Below are 17,892 nucleotides of genomic sequence, written 5' to 3' on the forward strand. Positions count from 1 at the left end.
ATGGTCCTAATTAGAAAACGCTTCGTCTTTACACCTGACATTACAATCCTTGGTCGTGACGACCCTCAGGTGTAGGGAGTCTTTAACCCCAGTGATACGTGAATTACTTTAAACCACCACAGAGTAAACTATGTAAAAGCTGGATACAGGTAAATACAATGATTACCAGCGAAAATGATTCAAGAAACCTGAGAAATGACAGTGCAAAGCCACCTTGCGTGGCTTTTTAATTTTCCCAGAGTAGGTTATGGGTGTTACTGTAAGAACACAAAAAGGAAGGTGAATACTGCTTTGGAAAAATTCTTTTGGAAGAATTATCTACATTTGAAGAAACAAGTAATTTTGACATTCAAGGGCCAGTTAAAACGTTTAAATTAATTCAGGGCCCCTCCACAAAACTGAAACGTGTTCGATATTAACTTTTCAAGAGATGAAGTGCATCCTAATTAAGCAAATTAGACACAGTAAACATCAGGATGAAACCGTCTAACAACGAAGAGCGAAGATGGTTCGTGGAGGAAAAGAAACCGCCCTTGCCAAAAATCAGCTGCGGAAGGCGGCCCCGCCACCAGCCCGCCCCTGTTAATTACTGTTTGTTCTGCCTGGGTGATCGGGGGAGAAGGGCACAGCAAACAGGTGGCACGTCTCCCCCAGTCACATCACTAATCCATTCGTGCCTGCCACCTGAGGACCAGCTATGCCCTAAAGGTATTTATTCATCCGTTCGACAAACAAACGATTACAACATATTTTCTGGAATTAGGGCACCTGTTACATTTCACACAGCTTACATGCCTAGAGGCAGGTATCAATTAATACTGAACAAATTAGTGCATCATAAACCCATAGAACGAAAGTTCCCGGTTTTCCTTTGATAAGGTAACTCTACGTAGTAAAATACACATAGAAACAAATACTTTTGCAAAGAAATAAAAAGCAACAACGTTACTCAAGCATTTCATTACAAATTACTGTCTTAGCCTGGTACACTGAAAAGTTAAACATTAAATGCTTGAGAAGCGTATTTTAAAACACTAAACTATCCCCTAGGCACCCCACCCCCAAAATGAAATAGAATTACCACAGTATTTACTTGGCTAATGGTATGGCCAACTTTATTGATGAAACATACCCTATGGTGTAAGATTTCTACTGTAAAGTTCACTTGTAGGGCGGAATTAAATTATGTAAGAAAATGTCTACTTCCAAATGTTGAAAAAAATACCTAGCAGAATAGCTTTGCGATCCAGGGACTTTGCCAATGTCACACAGCTTACCTAGAGGGAGAGGATTTCTAGTGGGGTCAGGATTTTCCTGACTCTATTACAATTCCCTTCTTAACTAATCCCTGAGGTGTCATCCTATACAGTTCCACAAAGAAGATTAAGATTTTTGCCCTCAAGGAAATTTAGTGGGAGAGAACTTTATTCTGTTGAAGCACAGGGCATCTAGGACACCAGGCACAAGGAAAGAGATGTACTTAACATATTTTAAACACCCTACTTAAAAACCAATTTTTGAAAGCCTATGTTTAGCCATATTACTGTAAAATGGAGTTGGCTTTCAAATACATCACAGTCTGTGTGTGAAGGTTAAAAAACACCAAGAGAATTCTTATTTATCAACGATCAGCATCATTTGTAGATATTTATGCCTTTGTTTATTAATAAGCCTCATTAAACTGTTCATCGCCAACACGTACATGCAAACCTAGGGGTCATTCTTCTAACCATTCTCCCTTCATAAGAAAAAGACGTTTCCCAGTACGATTCAGGAGAAAGCATTCTTGCCACCGCCAGGAAGCACAAAGAGACATCTAGAATATGGGCCTTTCTACCTGGGCCAGACCAGGCTCGTCAACCAGTCAGTGGCAGAGGAAATTTTTAAAAGTGAAGGAAACACTTAGATTAAAAGAAACCCGAGAGGTACTACAACAAAATGAAAATTGATCCTATTTGGACCCCATTTCAAGCAAATTAATTATTCGAAATCATCTAAGAAGTCTGCTTGTTGGTTGGACATTAGAAGCTATCAAATAATTATCTTTACTTGAGTGATTAAAGGCATTACGGTTACCAAAAAAAAAAAAAAATGCCCATTATTTAAAGAGATGTGTTCACTTTACACGCTGAAGTACATAAAGGCAAATGCATGCTATCTGGGATTTGCTTTAACCTACTTCAGTAAAGAAGTAAAGGAACAGATTACAATGTGGCTATAAACTGATAGCTCTTATTTATACCTCGATGTTAAGTGCATAGAGGATCTTTGCACTATTACTTCTCCCTACAAGTTTTTCAAATTTTTATTAACAAAAAAGAAGACTGAGTCACCCAAAAAGTTTCTCTTTTTTTTTGAGGATGGCACTGCCTATGTGACCTTGGACAGGGCCTTCACACCTCTAAACCTTTCCTCGCATTTGAAAGACTACGCATATGCCAGTCGCCCACCCACCTTTGCGGTTGAAATCTGAACACTGAGATGCACACGCAGCAGTGGGACTGAGTAAGAATCCACCTTGCTTTCCCCTAGGTTAGGGTGGATACACCACAGTGTCCAAGTTACAGGCCTTATTTAGATCCGTTCTGTTCTGAGTACTGATGACTGAGGGGAAAATAGGAGACCGTGCAAGCTCCCATATAGTTTAGTTTAGTGGTGGTGGTGTTTTGTTTATACCCTCTCGCCAGTGTATTATAGATGTCATCTATTCCTCTTTTTAATCTAGTCTCCTATTACTTCATGCCTTTATCTTTCTGTAACGTCTTTCTAAAGTCTACAGTAATGAAAATCAATCCCATCAAGCTTTCTCCCACGTGGTAAAATGACAAACATGCCTATCTTCAGCAGGTGCACGGGGGAGGGTGGGGGGAGTGTTCAAAACAAAACCAGACCGGGCCATTTGGTTACCCCCTTTCACACTGGCCCCCCTTTCTTTCTCAAGTGGCTGCTTCTCCACTTTCCCCCACACAAGACATGCCAAAGGGCTAAACATATAAAAGGCACACTCTTTTCAGACTGATACTCCTTTGAGACAGAAAACAAAACAACATCCAATCACACAGGTCACACAAGATCCTGGAACAGAACCTTAACCATTAAGTCTTGATGTACAAAGTAAAGTGGTAATCAGAAGTAATCATTCTGTTAATTCAGGCTAAAAACCCACTTTCACCTGTAACACCCAATTAATGAGGTAAAAGTGTTTTCTTGGCCTGAATCATACACTTCAATTTTTATATAAAAACAGTCTTAGTCTAATTCTGCACTGACAAACCTTTATAGACAACAGAAAAGAATTGGAAACAAGAAGAAAAGCAAAGTATGATGTTTTAATCACCTACACAGAATAAACACCAAAACATAGCAGAGGCAGAATACACAGGCATTGCCTTAGATGCAACTAATGAGCAGGTTTTCATTCTGAAAACCCGGAAACAAACAGAAGAATCCATGAAGGAGAGGGGGGAAAACGCAGTATACGCACTTGCAGAAAAGCATTTTGCTTGAAAAAATAACTGCATGTAAGTTTAGAAAAATAAAGTGCACCATCCATACTTATACTAGCAAGAATTTCAAAAATTTTAAGTGCCATATTGGCGGACTCTGTGGAAATGTAAACATGGCATTTTAAGATGGTATGCTGTTACTGGAGATTAATCTGGCAATGGACAAGTAAGTCACTAAAGAAGATCAGACTCTGGTGATGAACACTGCATTTTGGGGAAAACAATCCAATGAAAATAGTAAAAGAAAACCACCACCACTTTGGAGGGGAAAAATGTACTTATGCTATATTTTACCAAAAGGATGGCCAATCCTTCACAGGTCTGACTCAAGGAGGTTATGCATTTGGGATACAAAACAGGATACATAATATATATTTAAAGGACTAATAAAATAACAAAGTTTGCACAGTATCAATTTGAGAGGGGCCATGGAGTTTACCAATAGTTGGTGACAGTGAATTTTGCGGTTTTTGTGTTTCTATTCAAGCTGGTCTTGATCTGGGTATCTATTATTTGCTAGAAGGTAGTAGAGTTGTGTAGACACCCGAGGGAAATAAGACTAAGTTCTCAACCTCAGATTCCTACAAGGTTTTGGGTAAGTTGGCCTTCATAGCTCTGATCCATTATCCTCTCATCAGCCCCTCAGATCAAAATGGAAGAGTGATGTGAGGAGCCACAATGACTTCCCTTCATGAACTAGGGCCAGCAACTGGGCAGGTTCCCGCAGGATATGGGAATGTCTGCTCTGTCCCCACTTTGGAGCCAACTAACTCTTACCCCTTTAGCAGTGGAAGGTTCCACCACACTAGAAAATGTCTCCTTGGTTTTGCTTATGCTGTTTCAAGGCCTGAGAGAAATGGTCCTGGATGTGCCAGAAGATGGTGAGAAAGCCCCAGGTCAGGAGAGAAGAGGAGCCTCATCCGGGGGCCTGGTGGAGAGCTAAACCCGGGCCTCCCAACCTGCCACTATGGACACGAGTGGACCAGGGCCCGTGTTTCTGGGACTTCGTCTTGGGCACATGGAGTTACTAGAGAGCCAAATGGAAGGCAGGAGCCTGGGCCCTCGCGTCAACAGCCCTAGAATCCACACCGTTCTGGTTTCTTGACACCAAACAAGCCGATGCTTGGCCCTCTACAGCACTTCCTCCTTTGGGTCCATATTTACCTTCTCGACCCTTGTTCAAAGACTTCAGGTACAGACCTGTAAATAAAAGGCTTAGGAATGAACTTGGCTACTGGAGCTATAGAACACGAGATCAATAAAGCCAACAGCATGGGTTTAGTGGCCACAGAACCTCCAAGGAGAGAAAAGAAAAAGGAAGAAAAAGGCGCAACACTTTAACAAGCGAATTTCTCTCATTTACCTGACACCTAAAAAGGTACAGCACCTTAATTATCTGAATCTTTACAGTAAGTTTAAATTACATTTTATGAGCTATTCTGAAATCTGCCCTGTTTAATAATCTGTAACATCAAGAAAACATTTTAAAAGTGTCTCTCACAATTAAACCCATCCACAACCTTGTATAAATCAAAATTTTGCTACCATATCAAAATGTTACACTGGGGCTGTATAACATTGCCCACATCCTCATTACATGCAACACTAATTACTACCAGCAGATTCAGAATTTTCTGCACATTAGAGGCTTTTAGAGGAGCTATAAAAAATTTCAGGCACCATTAATTTAAATTTGTATTGAAATTTCCTTTTGACAGATGGCCAAAAATTACTTATTATTTAGAGTACCAGAGCTGCCTGTTTGCACATTAGAAGAGGAAAGGGAAAAATTAAAAGCAAGAAGGAAATTTATGTCACGTTCATTACCTGTTAAATGTTAAGGAGCATTATCCTGCATGAATAAATTATTTCATACAAGCCTGACTCCAGCTGCAGGTGACTGGCACGCTCTGGCTGATAAAAACCATCTCAAGTCACACAGCAGACAATCATAAAAAGCCCCTCTTAACCAGGAGCCACTTAAGGGAGGATGAGGACGATCAATGAAACAGGCAACTAACTGCTTCTCTGAGCATCACAGAACACATTTACGAAAATTAGCAAACTTGTTTCACCTTGCGAAGCCACAGCACGGCCCCAAAGCTGACACAACTTCAAATCTGAGCATGGTAACGGCCGAGAAACAGCTATTTATAGCCACTATTCCATAATAAATCAGGGCAAATCATCCACTTCTATTTGCTTTTTGTTTTCCCCCTGGCTTCTGGCTAGACACTCACTCCCAGACTCGTCCTGAATGATTATAGAGGATTTCGAAATACACCCTACTCTGGCACAAGGGAATATAAAATGTAATTGACGCAAAAGTGTGCACTGGAGTATAAATATTTCCACAGGCTTCTGAGAGGGGGGCAGGAAGGAGCTTTTGTTTAGTTTGCTGGCCTGCCTAAAGGTATGTATTTATCCTAAGAAGGCAGGGAGTGTTTATATGCTTGGCCTCAGAATTACTAGACAGGCTTTCCAAGGGCTGCTATCAGCTAAAATCCTGGTCGATGCATTTACTCACTACTTCCTTAGTACACATGTGTGGAACGCTTACTTCACTCAGATTAAAACTGCTTTTAAAATCTACATATTGATATGCATATTCTACAACAAAACACACAACTGTAAAAGCATAAGTAAATAATTCATTGTGTGCAGTTTCATTTGTAAATGTTGACATCTCTATAGGTGTACATATGCCCTTTCGAATTACAAAGACTCTTGAAGGGTAAAATAGATGCACTTAATTTTTATTTTCCATTATGTAAGGGTTCTGGAAAAAAGACAAGGAGTCAAGAGGTGTTCAAAGGGGTAGCACAGGTGGTTTCGAGGGAAGATTTCAGTCTTCGTAAACATGACTTCATTAAAAACTACAAGAGTTAGAACTGCGTATGATCCAAAACAATCAACTGTTGCAAAATATAAGGAAAAGAACTGACAGCATCTGTGCCTTGCCCGGTGCTTGAGAACTATCCTTTCCGTCTATTCTTGACAAAATACGACGCATGTTACATATACAATTGTGCATGATGCAGAGGCACATTTACGCCATGCCTGGCTCAAAAGTGGTCAAGCAATTTTCATATTTTACTCCTGTCCTGCCATGGTGGCCTGTTTTTCTTGTTTGCTTCCTACATAAATTCTAGCATTCTGAGCACAACCCAGTCTGGGGTTACACAATCACATCCAAATCATTAGGCCCCAAATACCTTTCCTCTTTCCCTACAACTTGTCTATAAAGAGATAAAAAGGCAGATAAGAGAAAGGCAAAACCTACAAAGAATAACTTACTATACTGGAAAACAAGATGTTATTAAATAAAGAAATAAATTTCTTTCTGGCAAAGAAAAATGTTTTTTTTTTAATGGGGTCATTCCTTTTAGATCTAAACAAAAATTTTTTTAATTTTATTTTGAGAGAGAGGGATAGAGAGAAAGTCAGAGAGAGGGAGAGAGAGAGAATCCCAAGCAGGCTCCATGCTCAGTGCAGAGCTGAAAACGGGGCTCGATCCCACAACCCTGGGATCATGGCCTGAGCCGAAATTAAGAATCGGACGCTAAACCGACTGAGCCACTTCAGGCGCCCCAATGAAAAACTCTTTTAAACAAATGTTTTGTTAAGGAGTTTTGTAGGATGGAATTGTTTTCTAAAATGAGACCAAGGTGTATTTCTTATAAATCAATTTATTTACTTTTCATGATTATTTATCTTACAGCCAGAGCCTAAGCGGGGAAAAAAATCGTCATTCTTCCTCCACAGCAGGACGTAATGAAATGTGCCAGGCGAGCCGGACCTCCCGTGGGCCGCGCTTGGCCTACAAATCAGACTGTGATGGCAAAAGAAGACCAGTGTTTTCAGAACACTCCCTCACACAACTGAAAGTAGTCCAAACAATGCAGGTGACCACTACTTGGTAAAGCCCCCCCAAATCATTCTGTACATTTCAAAGAATCCATTACTAGACTTATTCAAATCATTCGGAAACCTCATAAGCCATTCCTCAATCTGTGGGTTTGAGTCCTACCTTGATGGAGTCTCTGTCTACAGGCCAAACAGCGGCAGCACAGGTGGTAGGAAGAAGGGAAAAGAAAAGTACCAGTTAGTTTACATAAAATCATGCATTTATCAAACTTGATCTCTGCTAAATAATAAATGGCACAGATGTCAACTTTACATTAGAGTTAATTATTAATGTTATCTGACCAGATCCACATACAAAGTGCCAATCTACCTTCGACACAATTTCAGAAACCAAAGCTGGATATTCAGATTATTTATATGCCTTACTGACTTGTCCGTTCGTTCATAAAGATGTTTACAGTCATGCCTCAGCTCTGCATCACAGCACCACCGTAACTGGCCAACAAATATTACAGTGTTTCCAACATCAGAGAGGGGAAATTTATGTCTAGGTGATAAAAATCATTTACCCAAGATTATAATTTGTGGTAATGACACTGACACAAGAGTAGATACGAAGTTTTAATTACAATCACACCTTCTAACCAACGAACCACCCTTGTGCTAACTAAATTCCCACAAAGGAATGGTGGGAGAAACTTCTTCATTAGCTTTTCTGCCACTGACAAATAAAAATTATTAGTAACCACCATACAAACATATGGTCACATAAAAGTATCTAATATACTTTAATGGAGGGAAGAAACCAATCTAGAAGGAGCCCAACTGTCCTTTAAATCAATTATTTGCATAAATAATTGTGCTGCTCTTCTAGGAAGAGAGGGAGCTCATTTCATGCTTCTAGACAGCCTGTGTGAGAGAGGTAGGTAAGCCAACATTTCATTAACGTGGGCTGTACTTTCTCAAGGACTAAAACTTCTAAAATTGTTTTCTCACCTGCAAGACTTTTACTGCACCAGACCGGCTGATCTGATTTATAAATAATAATTGGCTCTGTCAAATGATCAAGTTGAGTCTTTATCAGCAAGGCTTTCCACAAAACAGAACAGGTCAAAATGAGCAACTGATGCTACTCACTACTTCCAACATGGAGCACGGTGGGATGTCATTACTGACTTAGGCTGGGGGAACACAGGAGGTAGCAGGGGATCAAACGCAGTAACCAGGAAACGGGACCCCTTGCCTTCGGGGACTGCATTAACTCCTGCTAACCGCTAGGGTATCCTCTGGAAAGAGACTGCCTCCAATCATTGATTTCCCTTCCCGCAGAAACCCTCTATGGAGTCACTGGTAAAGTGAAATCCAGCACCAGAATACAAAATGGTATCCGGAAGCCGCCCTCAGCAGCGGGCAGGTAACAGCAGATTGACACAGAATCACTAACCTCTTTGGTGATCATTGTCATGGTGCTTCTTCTCGTCTTTAATTGGAAGGTGGGACTGGCCTCCCAGAGCACTGGAGAGGGCCAGAAGGCCAGCACTGCTCCCGATGGGTGGAATGGCAGGGGGCTGAAGCCCCGAAGGGTGTGGGGTCAGAGGCACGGGCAGACCATGTCCATGTGACAAATGCTGGGCCTGGAGTTGTTGCTGCTGTGAGAAACGAGACAAAGATATTGAACTTGTTCCCTACATCTGCTCCTGCCCCCGCCCGGAAAAAGAAAAGAGGTGCCAAGAGACCGTGGAAAACCCAGCACCCACGAAGGAAAGATTCGTCTTTCGTACACCTACTTCTTAGAATGGGAGGGAGTGAAACATATAATGGAGAAATGCTTTTTTGGATCTGAGGGGTTTTTGCACTGCACTGTGCAGAACTTAATTTTTAAATAGTGAAATTAGCTAAGTGACTTTTAACAGCCGAGAGGCAGAGTTCTTTAACAAAATGTTCATATTTTGTTCTCCAAAACAGAAGGCCTTGCTATCATACATTTCTAATCAAAACATATACGTGACTAACTGTTAAAGCAGTTATGTTGAACCAAAAAAAGCTGAAAATTGAGAAAATTAGTGTTAAACAGTTCTCCCAGAACCGCTGCACAGCACGCAGCGAGAGTTAATTTGAAAGAGAAAACCTGAATTAACAACCCAGAAAAGGAAACTGGTTGCAGCCACCGTTTTAAGCCCTTTAAGTGTCCTCAGCGGTACTTGAGCAAATTACTAAAGAAAATCTAATGTAGCAAGGCCTGGGTCCTCCTGTAGGCTTGCTCAATAATGCTGAAATAATTGGGCACTCTGTGCACGTTTAGTGATGCTCGAATGGAAAGCTAGAGGCCTGCCCTTGCACTCTTCTCCGGCGGCCGTCCCTGTGTTGTGACAGGTTTATCTGAGGGGGACTGTGATGCATGCACCAGTAACTGTGCTGACAAGAGTTTAAAGTCATTTTTACCAGCACACTGGCAACACATGGAGAAAGCCCTTGAGAGGCTGGAATGGGAGTGCTTGACCCCAGCAGAGGCCACATCAAGCTCAGCTCCAGGAACCGCTCTGGGCAGGCCTTGCGGCCTCCCTGGAGTGGGGAGGAGGTGGGGGAGGGGACGCAGGAAGGGGCGGGAGGGGGCGGGAGGGTGTCAAGTTAAACATGTCCCTCGACAGGAGCCCCCTTCCCCTGGAGACCCTGCTTTACAGTGCTGGAGGAGAACCAGTGCTGAGACACTCTCCGACTAACTTTTGTAGCGATTACATTTTAACTAATGCCTCTAAATAAATCACTTGTCGGGTCTATCCTGTGACAGCTGAAGAGGCTTCTATCGGCTTTCTAAGCAGGACTGCACAAAATAGTCTTTAAAACAATGTGTGGGGTGGTGTGTGCTGCTGCCCTTCACTGGCAAAAAGGATCCTGAAATGCTTTTTTAAAAATATGTATTTAGGGGGGCCTGGGTGGCTCAGCTGGTTGAGCGGCTCAGGTCATGATCTTGCAGTTCACAAGTTCTAGCCCGGCGTCGGGCTCTATGCTCACAGTTCAGAGCCTGGAGCATGCTTCAGAGTCTATGTCTCCCCCCTCCCCTCTCTCTGCCCCTTCCCTGCTCATGTACTCTCTCTCAAATAAATAAATATTAAAAAAAAATTAAAAATATATAGAATACTTCAATGAAAAAAGTGAATATATTTTCTCCTCCTCAAATGACTTTTATTTCCTTCCTCTTCCCCTCTAACATGTCTGCCTGTGTCTGATGATAAAAGCCAAAGTATAGCACTAATTAGCTCTTTCTCCAATTGACCAGCAACTATATTCTGACTATGTGCAGTTAAAATATAATCAATAAAGCATTGCCACTTTGAGCACGTTTACATATATAAAACGGAAAAACTGGAGCAGCGATCCAGACGTTCCACCAACTCACGGCCACCCTGCGGTCTTGCAAACACTACCTGTCCCAAGAGTTCAAAGTAATGTATTTTTTCATTTGAGTAGCCAAGATCATGGTCCTAATTCATTATATGCCGTTACTTAGTTGTGACCAAAAAGTATGAGCCCAGGATCACATGTTCTAAATGTGCACAAAACAATGTCCTAAAGAAAACAAAGACTTTTGGTAAGTATGTAGCAAATTTATTTCAAAACCTCACTCCACTGAAATAGCCAGACAATGCTCAGACTCCCTTTCTGCTCTATATCCCCTAATACTTTGTGCGTGTGGCTGGGGCATGCAGCCACTTTCTACTTCAGATCAGAGTTCAACTGGTGAGCATTTATTAAGAGCCTGCAAATGTGTTTCTCTTATCACCTTCCCTGGACTCCAAGCTCTGGGAGTCTACCTATGACACAAAGCCTAGCTCACTGCAGGCATCCGGACAGAATATCTGGGCGATTTCAAAATATGTGTGTCTCTTTCATTAGACATTAAAAAAACAAACAAACAAACAAAAAACAAAACAAAACAAAAAAAACCAACAAACCTCGGTCAAAAACAAACCTTCAAAGATCCAGGTGTTTCACTGCTACTTTTTTCTGGCAGGACAAAATATAAACACTATCATCCTCATTTTTCCATTCAACCAGGCACTTTTCAAAGGCAGAAACCTTACCCCTGGAGTCTGGCGCACATGCCACTCACTAGTGGACCTCAAAGCAGCTCTGAGGTCCTTGCTCCTCAATGTCTACCTGTCCATCTGGGAGGAAGGAGGGGGCCGAGACCCTTCCCCCACCCTCTCCGGATTGTCCTCTCCCCTCCATTGCTGTCTATCACCCAGTTCCCTCCCTGCCCTCCAGCTGCTGGCAAGCTGGGTGCCAGCATCCCTAGCATTAGGTTTAAGATGAATTGCCTGGTGAACACAGAAAGAACTTGAGGTAGCACTTTTTCAGGAGGGAAAAAACACTATATTTTAATGACTTTTTGTGACCTCCACTGCCCCTAACATGGTGCCCTGCACATAACTGGCACTTGATAAATGTTTGTTAAATTTAATTAAAACCACCTTCTTTTGCCCTCTTCAGCTGCTGGCCTGTGTGTGTGTGTGTGTGTGTGTGTGTGTGTGTGTGTGTGTAGAGAAGCCAAACTTCTCTAAAAACTAGTATAAATTTGCTCTCCCCACTTCTGAGCAACCCCCCACCCCTGCACAGACACACGCCCTCTTCCTCCTTAACCCCCTATAATTTGGATTCCAGGCCCACCCTTCTCATAAAACTGACCACCCAGACAGCAATTACTTCAAAATTTTACAATTTTCTCTCTCTGACATACATGCAGCCACAGACTGCACACCCTCCTTTCAGAAACCTTCCTCTGCCTGGTTCAGAAATCCTGCAGTGATCCCCAAGGCCTCTCTCTACTTCTCTCAATGCTCCCCCCCTAGATTTCCGTCTTGGCTTTTTTCTTTTCCTGCTCTCTAAAAAGGAACAGTCTGCAACCATGTGCTCCTTTCCCATGCTCTGGTAGGCCCAGTCTAACTTCTTGCCAGACAACTCTACTTGGCAGTCCAATATTCCCTGAGAATGAAAATGTTGAACACAAACGCCCTAGGTAACTTCCACTGCCCTAAGATCATCAGCCACAATCCGTATGTTTTTCTTCTGTGCTCCTAGATCCATTATCACCAAATCCTATCAATTATCAAATAATTCCTTGTATTTCTACTACCACCATACCCACAGATCCTTATCATACTCTTGATTACAGCAAACCTCCATTAGCTCACTTGAATTCCAATAAATGCTTCCTCCACCATCACTAGCATGTTCTTCCCCTCCATTTATGTCTTCTCCATCTCTGAAAACAACCTCACCTTTCTTTCACCAAGTTGTAGTCACCCATCCCAGTTCACCTCCTGTTTCACCTGTTCTGCAAAGGCCTCTCAAATGTCCCCTGTGTCTAGGATCTCACAAGACTCCCTGTCACATTCACTGCACAGGCTGCCTTGAAAAGGTACTGTTATGCGTCATCTCATGGCTGAGATGGCCTCGGGCTTGCCAGCGAGATTGAGAGGTTCTGCAGAGAAGAGACCAACCTCAAGCCTCTGTACCCCTGGCACCTAACTCACCCCCATTTAGTCATATGACCACACATATAAAGTTTTTGATATTATTAAATTTCCACTAAATAGGAAGAGTTCCTATATGCCCCTTACCTGGCTTCCATTAAAGTTAATAACTTACATAACCACACAAATGACCAAAACTAAAAACTTAACATAGTACTACATTACTATTAAACTACAGACTTGATTCAGATTGCTCTAGTTTTTCCACTAAATGCCACTGTTCTGTTCCAGGATGCCACACTGCATTGAGAAGTTGTAACTTTTCACATGTTATTATACCAAAATTACAAAGCCCTTTCAAAGATCTTAATAACGGCAACATCCAAATTACAGTCATTGTTGAATAGACTATGCCTTGAGCTTAGGAGAGGAAAAAAAGAATGAGAAAGGGCTACCATGAACCCATTACACAAGTCATCCACTATCCATACAAAATATCAAACAAAAAAGCACACTCAGCAGGGCACCCGTAGAAAGGAGTGATTTTTAGCAAGTGCTTAAAATACAAAATTATAAGATAAAAAGCAGACTAAATAAGTCACCCAAAGATCTATTACAGAAATGTAAGACATATCCAGAAATAATATAGTAGGTCTTAAAATCCTTACACCAAGGAAACAGACCACCCTTTCTGTATTCTGCGGTCATTTTGAAGCTTCTTTATGAGTTCACACTTAGAAACTATCCTACCAGTGGAGTGGCAGTATGCATTGACATTAGTCAATAAAACAAACGCACAAGACACTGTCTTCTTTAAATACAAGCAGAGTCACCAACAAACCAACTGAAGCCCACCCTTTTCCTCGATTGAAAATAAAATGGCTTCAATCTGTTAAATTTCAAATAACATCCAAGAAATCAATCCAAACAAGACTCTGTCAAGTCTTCTCATCAACAGAGGAAAACCCAAAGCAGATTCCCAGGAAGAGGACCAGGTTACCTTGCATATTGTTTCAGAAGCTGAGCGCAGTGTAACCTAAAGGCCTGCCCTAAGACAGGAGGAAAGCCTCCCATGGGGAACCCGTGGTGCCCTCTGTCCTCAGATGCTGCCCTATCCGTGATTAATTTCAGAGCGATTAACCTGCAAGGTTTACTACTTCATCCTACGGTCATGCTGAGAAACGCAAACTACCTGCTTTTTTAAAGACAGAATGAAAGGAAATGTGTGTTAAGAGTACATAGTTCAACTCTGACTTGTCACTAGAATAATTTAAGCTAAATCACCGTTCTAATTCAAACAAGTTAAAAAAAATAATGATTTTATAAGATAAACAGTCAAAAATCAAAGAAGGGCATAGACTATAGTACCAATTAAATATATTCTGTGTAACCATAACTGAGAAAAACATACTGAGAAAGACACTTATCTTGGAAAAACTCGTCTCACTGAGCTCCCTAGACTATTACTATCTTTCAGATGCTTATTTAAAAAGGCGGTGGGGGGCAGGGAGGCAGAGAAAAAAACAACCCAAAACACTCTCTTATCTCAAACCACAACACAAAATAAAAATCCTTTCTTCAGTTCCCTTGATGGGCCATTGGAGAGAATAAACATTAAAATGGAGTGAACTTTAAACTTAGACAAGTAAGCATTCCATTAAGATAATTAATTTAATTTTGAAAAATAGCCAGTAATTACTTCTGAAAATATACAGCAATGAGGTGGTAGACATAGCCTCAATTCCGTTAATAGCTTTTTACTGGAGTTTCTGTAACAAAGAATTATTTCCCTGCAGTTTCAAGTTTGGAACGAAGGATAGAAAGGGACTTGGGAGCGAATCAAGTTCACAGGAAATGTCTTTTGAAATGTGGTCCTTCTGAAAAAAAAAAACAAACAAACAAACAAACAAAAAAACAGGCATTTTTAATCCAATGTCCCCAGCTGTTGAGCACCAGCGGCCAAAAGGCCAGTGACCAAGCAGGAGCAGCGTAAGAACAAGGCCTCAGGAGAACACAGATCCCAGCCATCCCGGACAGCTCCGCCTGGAGCCCGGACAGGGTGTTTTAGCCACCACCTCTCATCTCTACTATGCTATGGACCACAGAAAAATCCTCAAAAAAAAAAAAAAAGGATCCTTCTTATTAGCAATGACACCCCAGGAGCGATTAGCATGCTTAGTGCCATACCTTCACTTCTTTAAGAAAAAAAAAAAAAAAGTGCATGGCGAGCCCACTATGGAGAGGAGTCAGAAAGGGATCCACACTAATGGGGAGTGACACCCAGACAGTAACTACGAGGTTGTCTGGCTGGCAGAACTTGAGGCATATTAAACATTATAAGGAATAATGATAATAGATTATAACTCATTTTAAGAAACAGTTTCCAGGAGTGGGGGCCACAGCACCCAAAGAAAACAGGTGGGGCTGGGGGCATTATGGGGCCCGGGACTAGGGAATGGCTCCCAAATTCACAACACCCTTCATCCAAGGTGGCCAAGGTGTATGCGTGTGGGCCTTGAGCCAACCAGGAGACACTGGGCTGAGAGAGAAGTAATGGTGGACCCAGTGACCTTAAGAGAAGCCTGGAAAGAGGAGGCAGCACAGAGTCCAGGGGAGGGGCCCAGGACTGGGCTGGTGTCTACACTCTCTGAACTTTGACGACACCCTTCTGTGAGGGCACTGCCTGTGGGGGCTGGGCTGAGTCTGAGAAAGGAGATCTGGAAGGGCACTCAGAGATGCGCCACAAAGAGGGGGCGTCAGAGCCACCGGCTGGAATCATCGCCATCTACAGAGGCAGGAGTCAGCCACTTAATGTGTCCGGGCCTTAGTTTCTTCATGTAAAAAGTGGGAGCAGTTTTAAAATGTATTCCTCAAGGGTGTTGGGAGAATTCTATGAGGTCATGCCCATAAAATCTTTAGCAAAGTGCTGGGCAAGTAAGAAACACTCAATAAATGGTGACTGCTATCTCTGGAAAAAGGTATCCAGAAGTCCACGTGTTCACACACACACACACACACACACATACACACACACGGTGGGGAGAAGAATCCTTCTTCGCAGAATATTAATTTACAAGGAGAAACAATTTAAAATTTACCATTTTACCACTCCAAATGTATTAATGGCATCAACAGAGACTAAAACCAATGGGTAAACAGTGGTTGGGGGCCAAATGATTCATGTGTCAAGCATCAGCCCAGATTACTGAGCTTCCCCAGTAAAGTGATACAACTGTAAATATATAACAGCCCCTAGGTAGTATTTTTACTCAAAATACTTAACCTGAATCTAAACATGAAGAAACAATCAGACAAATCCAGATTATGAGACATGCCACAGGACTGGTCTAGAATCTTCCAAAATGCCAAAGTCACAAAATAAATGCTTTGGGGGCTGTCGTACCTTAGAGAAGATGGCAGAGGTCTAGTAATAAAGACACGTGTGAGTGTTGAGACATAGACTGGAGGGAAACTGCTAGGAAGAAAATGTGCTACCCCAGACAGTCTGTGGACTGAGATTAGGAGATAGATGTGTTAACTGTATCGTCCTTCTGTAGGAAAAGACCCTCGTTCATAGAAGATGCATGCTGACGTATCACAAGGTAAACCGTCCTTGTGATGTTCGGCAGACACACACAAAAGGCAAAATGTTCACTGCCATGTCTACATGATGAGTACGGTGTTGATTTCAGTTCTTTCCATTTCCTTGGAATTGTTGGGGTGGGGAAAGTAAGATGTGCCCTTCTGGCCAAAAGATGGGGAGTTCTTGCTTTCAACAAGTATGTTTAGCAAAAGCTGGTACGTGAATATATGGAAAGAAGCAAGAATAAAAAGAACAAAAGAACTTTTCAAAAGAAGATAATCCCTAACTCACTCCAACGACTTAAACACAAACATAAACTGGGGGGGGGGGGGGGGAGAAAGACCTGCAGTGAGAGCAACCCAAGGAAGATGCTCCCTGAGACAGGAATTTTCTCACGGCCGAGGCTGGTCTATACGGGGAAGACAAGGAACAGGATGTGTCATCCGTGCCGAGGGCTCTATTACCTTGCAGTTTCACTCACAGAGCAATCATGGCAAGAAAAAAGCAGAAAAAATCCCCCAAATCTGACTTATGTTAACTTTCCCATCTGAGATCCTGTCAGATTTTTTTCTGAATAGGTCCATAGTTTACTAGGAAAGGTAATTCTAAGCAAATTAACAAGAGAAATAGAAGTTCCTGGAGGCTTGTTTAAGCTTCTGAAAGATTTTTTTTTTCTTTAGAGATTTTTAACATATTATCTTACTGAAACTGATGCTTCTGTTTTCTGTTTTAGTCACTAAAATCACCAAGCTAGGGGATCCTGCTCAGAAAAGTTCTTTTTAGTTATTTCAGCAGACTTTTAAAAAGTCAAGCTGTGTTTAAAAAAGCGATACGCTTTAGGTTCTTCAAGTCATCATGCAACCGACCTTCAAAAGTAGATTGAATCTAAGATGATACCGAGATGTGCTGCTCTCCAAGATGTTGACCAAAGTTCCTATGTGTGCTATTTACATGTGCACAGGTGTGTACGTGCAGGGAATATACATGTAAACAAAATTTTAACAAACGATATCAAATAGTATGTACAGCTCGCTGTATTATTTTCTATTCTCTTTTACTACTTAATAGAAAATGTTGACCAAGGCTCACTGAATTGATTTCACTGCACACTCACAAGTTTGACTCACAATTCGAAAAATACTGAACCAGGTTGTGATATGTGTGATGTTGTGATTATAGTGAGAATTATATATTTGGTCTCTGTCCACTATTTCTGGCACAGAGAATCCTTAAGAGATTTCCTAAGCAAGGAGAGCAGCAAAGGCGTCTTATGTTATGTTAATGAGGTGACTTTTGGAAACCACCTAAGGATGGATGGGGGTGGTTGCCAGGAGAACCAACCATGTGATCAGAAGGTCAGAACTTGCAGCCTGCCTCTCATAAGCTGCCAATGATCTAATCAATTGTGACAAAGCCTCTGTAAAAAGTCTAAAGGATAGGGTTGGGAAAGCTCCCCGAGTGA

The 17,892-nt window shown here is 41.8% G+C and overlaps 1 protein-coding gene across 7 annotated transcripts in view; it reads right to left on the reverse strand.

Moving 5' to 3' along the window:
• Positions 1-17,892, reverse strand: part of TLE4 (TLE family member 4, transcriptional corepressor) — a 136,906-nt gene that overhangs the window by 59,740 nt on the left and 59,274 nt on the right. For 4 of the 7 annotated variants that reach the window (XM_029919724.1, XM_029919720.1, XM_029919722.1 and 1 more), the window contains 2 exons: positions 8,818-9,022; positions 7,537-7,553 (listed from right to left, as the gene is read on the reverse strand). In XM_029919724.1, coding sequence (XP_029775584.1) covers positions 7,537-7,553; positions 8,818-9,022 — 222 coding nt within the window. The remainder of the gene's footprint in view (positions 1-7,536; positions 7,554-8,817; positions 9,023-17,892) is intronic. The other 3 variants (XM_029919721.1, XM_029919723.1, XM_029919719.1) reach the window with 1 other exon arrangement.

Source organism: Suricata suricatta, chromosome 13 (genome assembly GCF_006229205.1).
Source record: "Suricata suricatta isolate VVHF042 chromosome 13, meerkat_22Aug2017_6uvM2_HiC, whole genome shotgun sequence".
In the NCBI taxonomy this organism is placed as follows: domain Eukaryota; kingdom Metazoa; phylum Chordata; class Mammalia; order Carnivora; family Herpestidae; genus Suricata; species Suricata suricatta.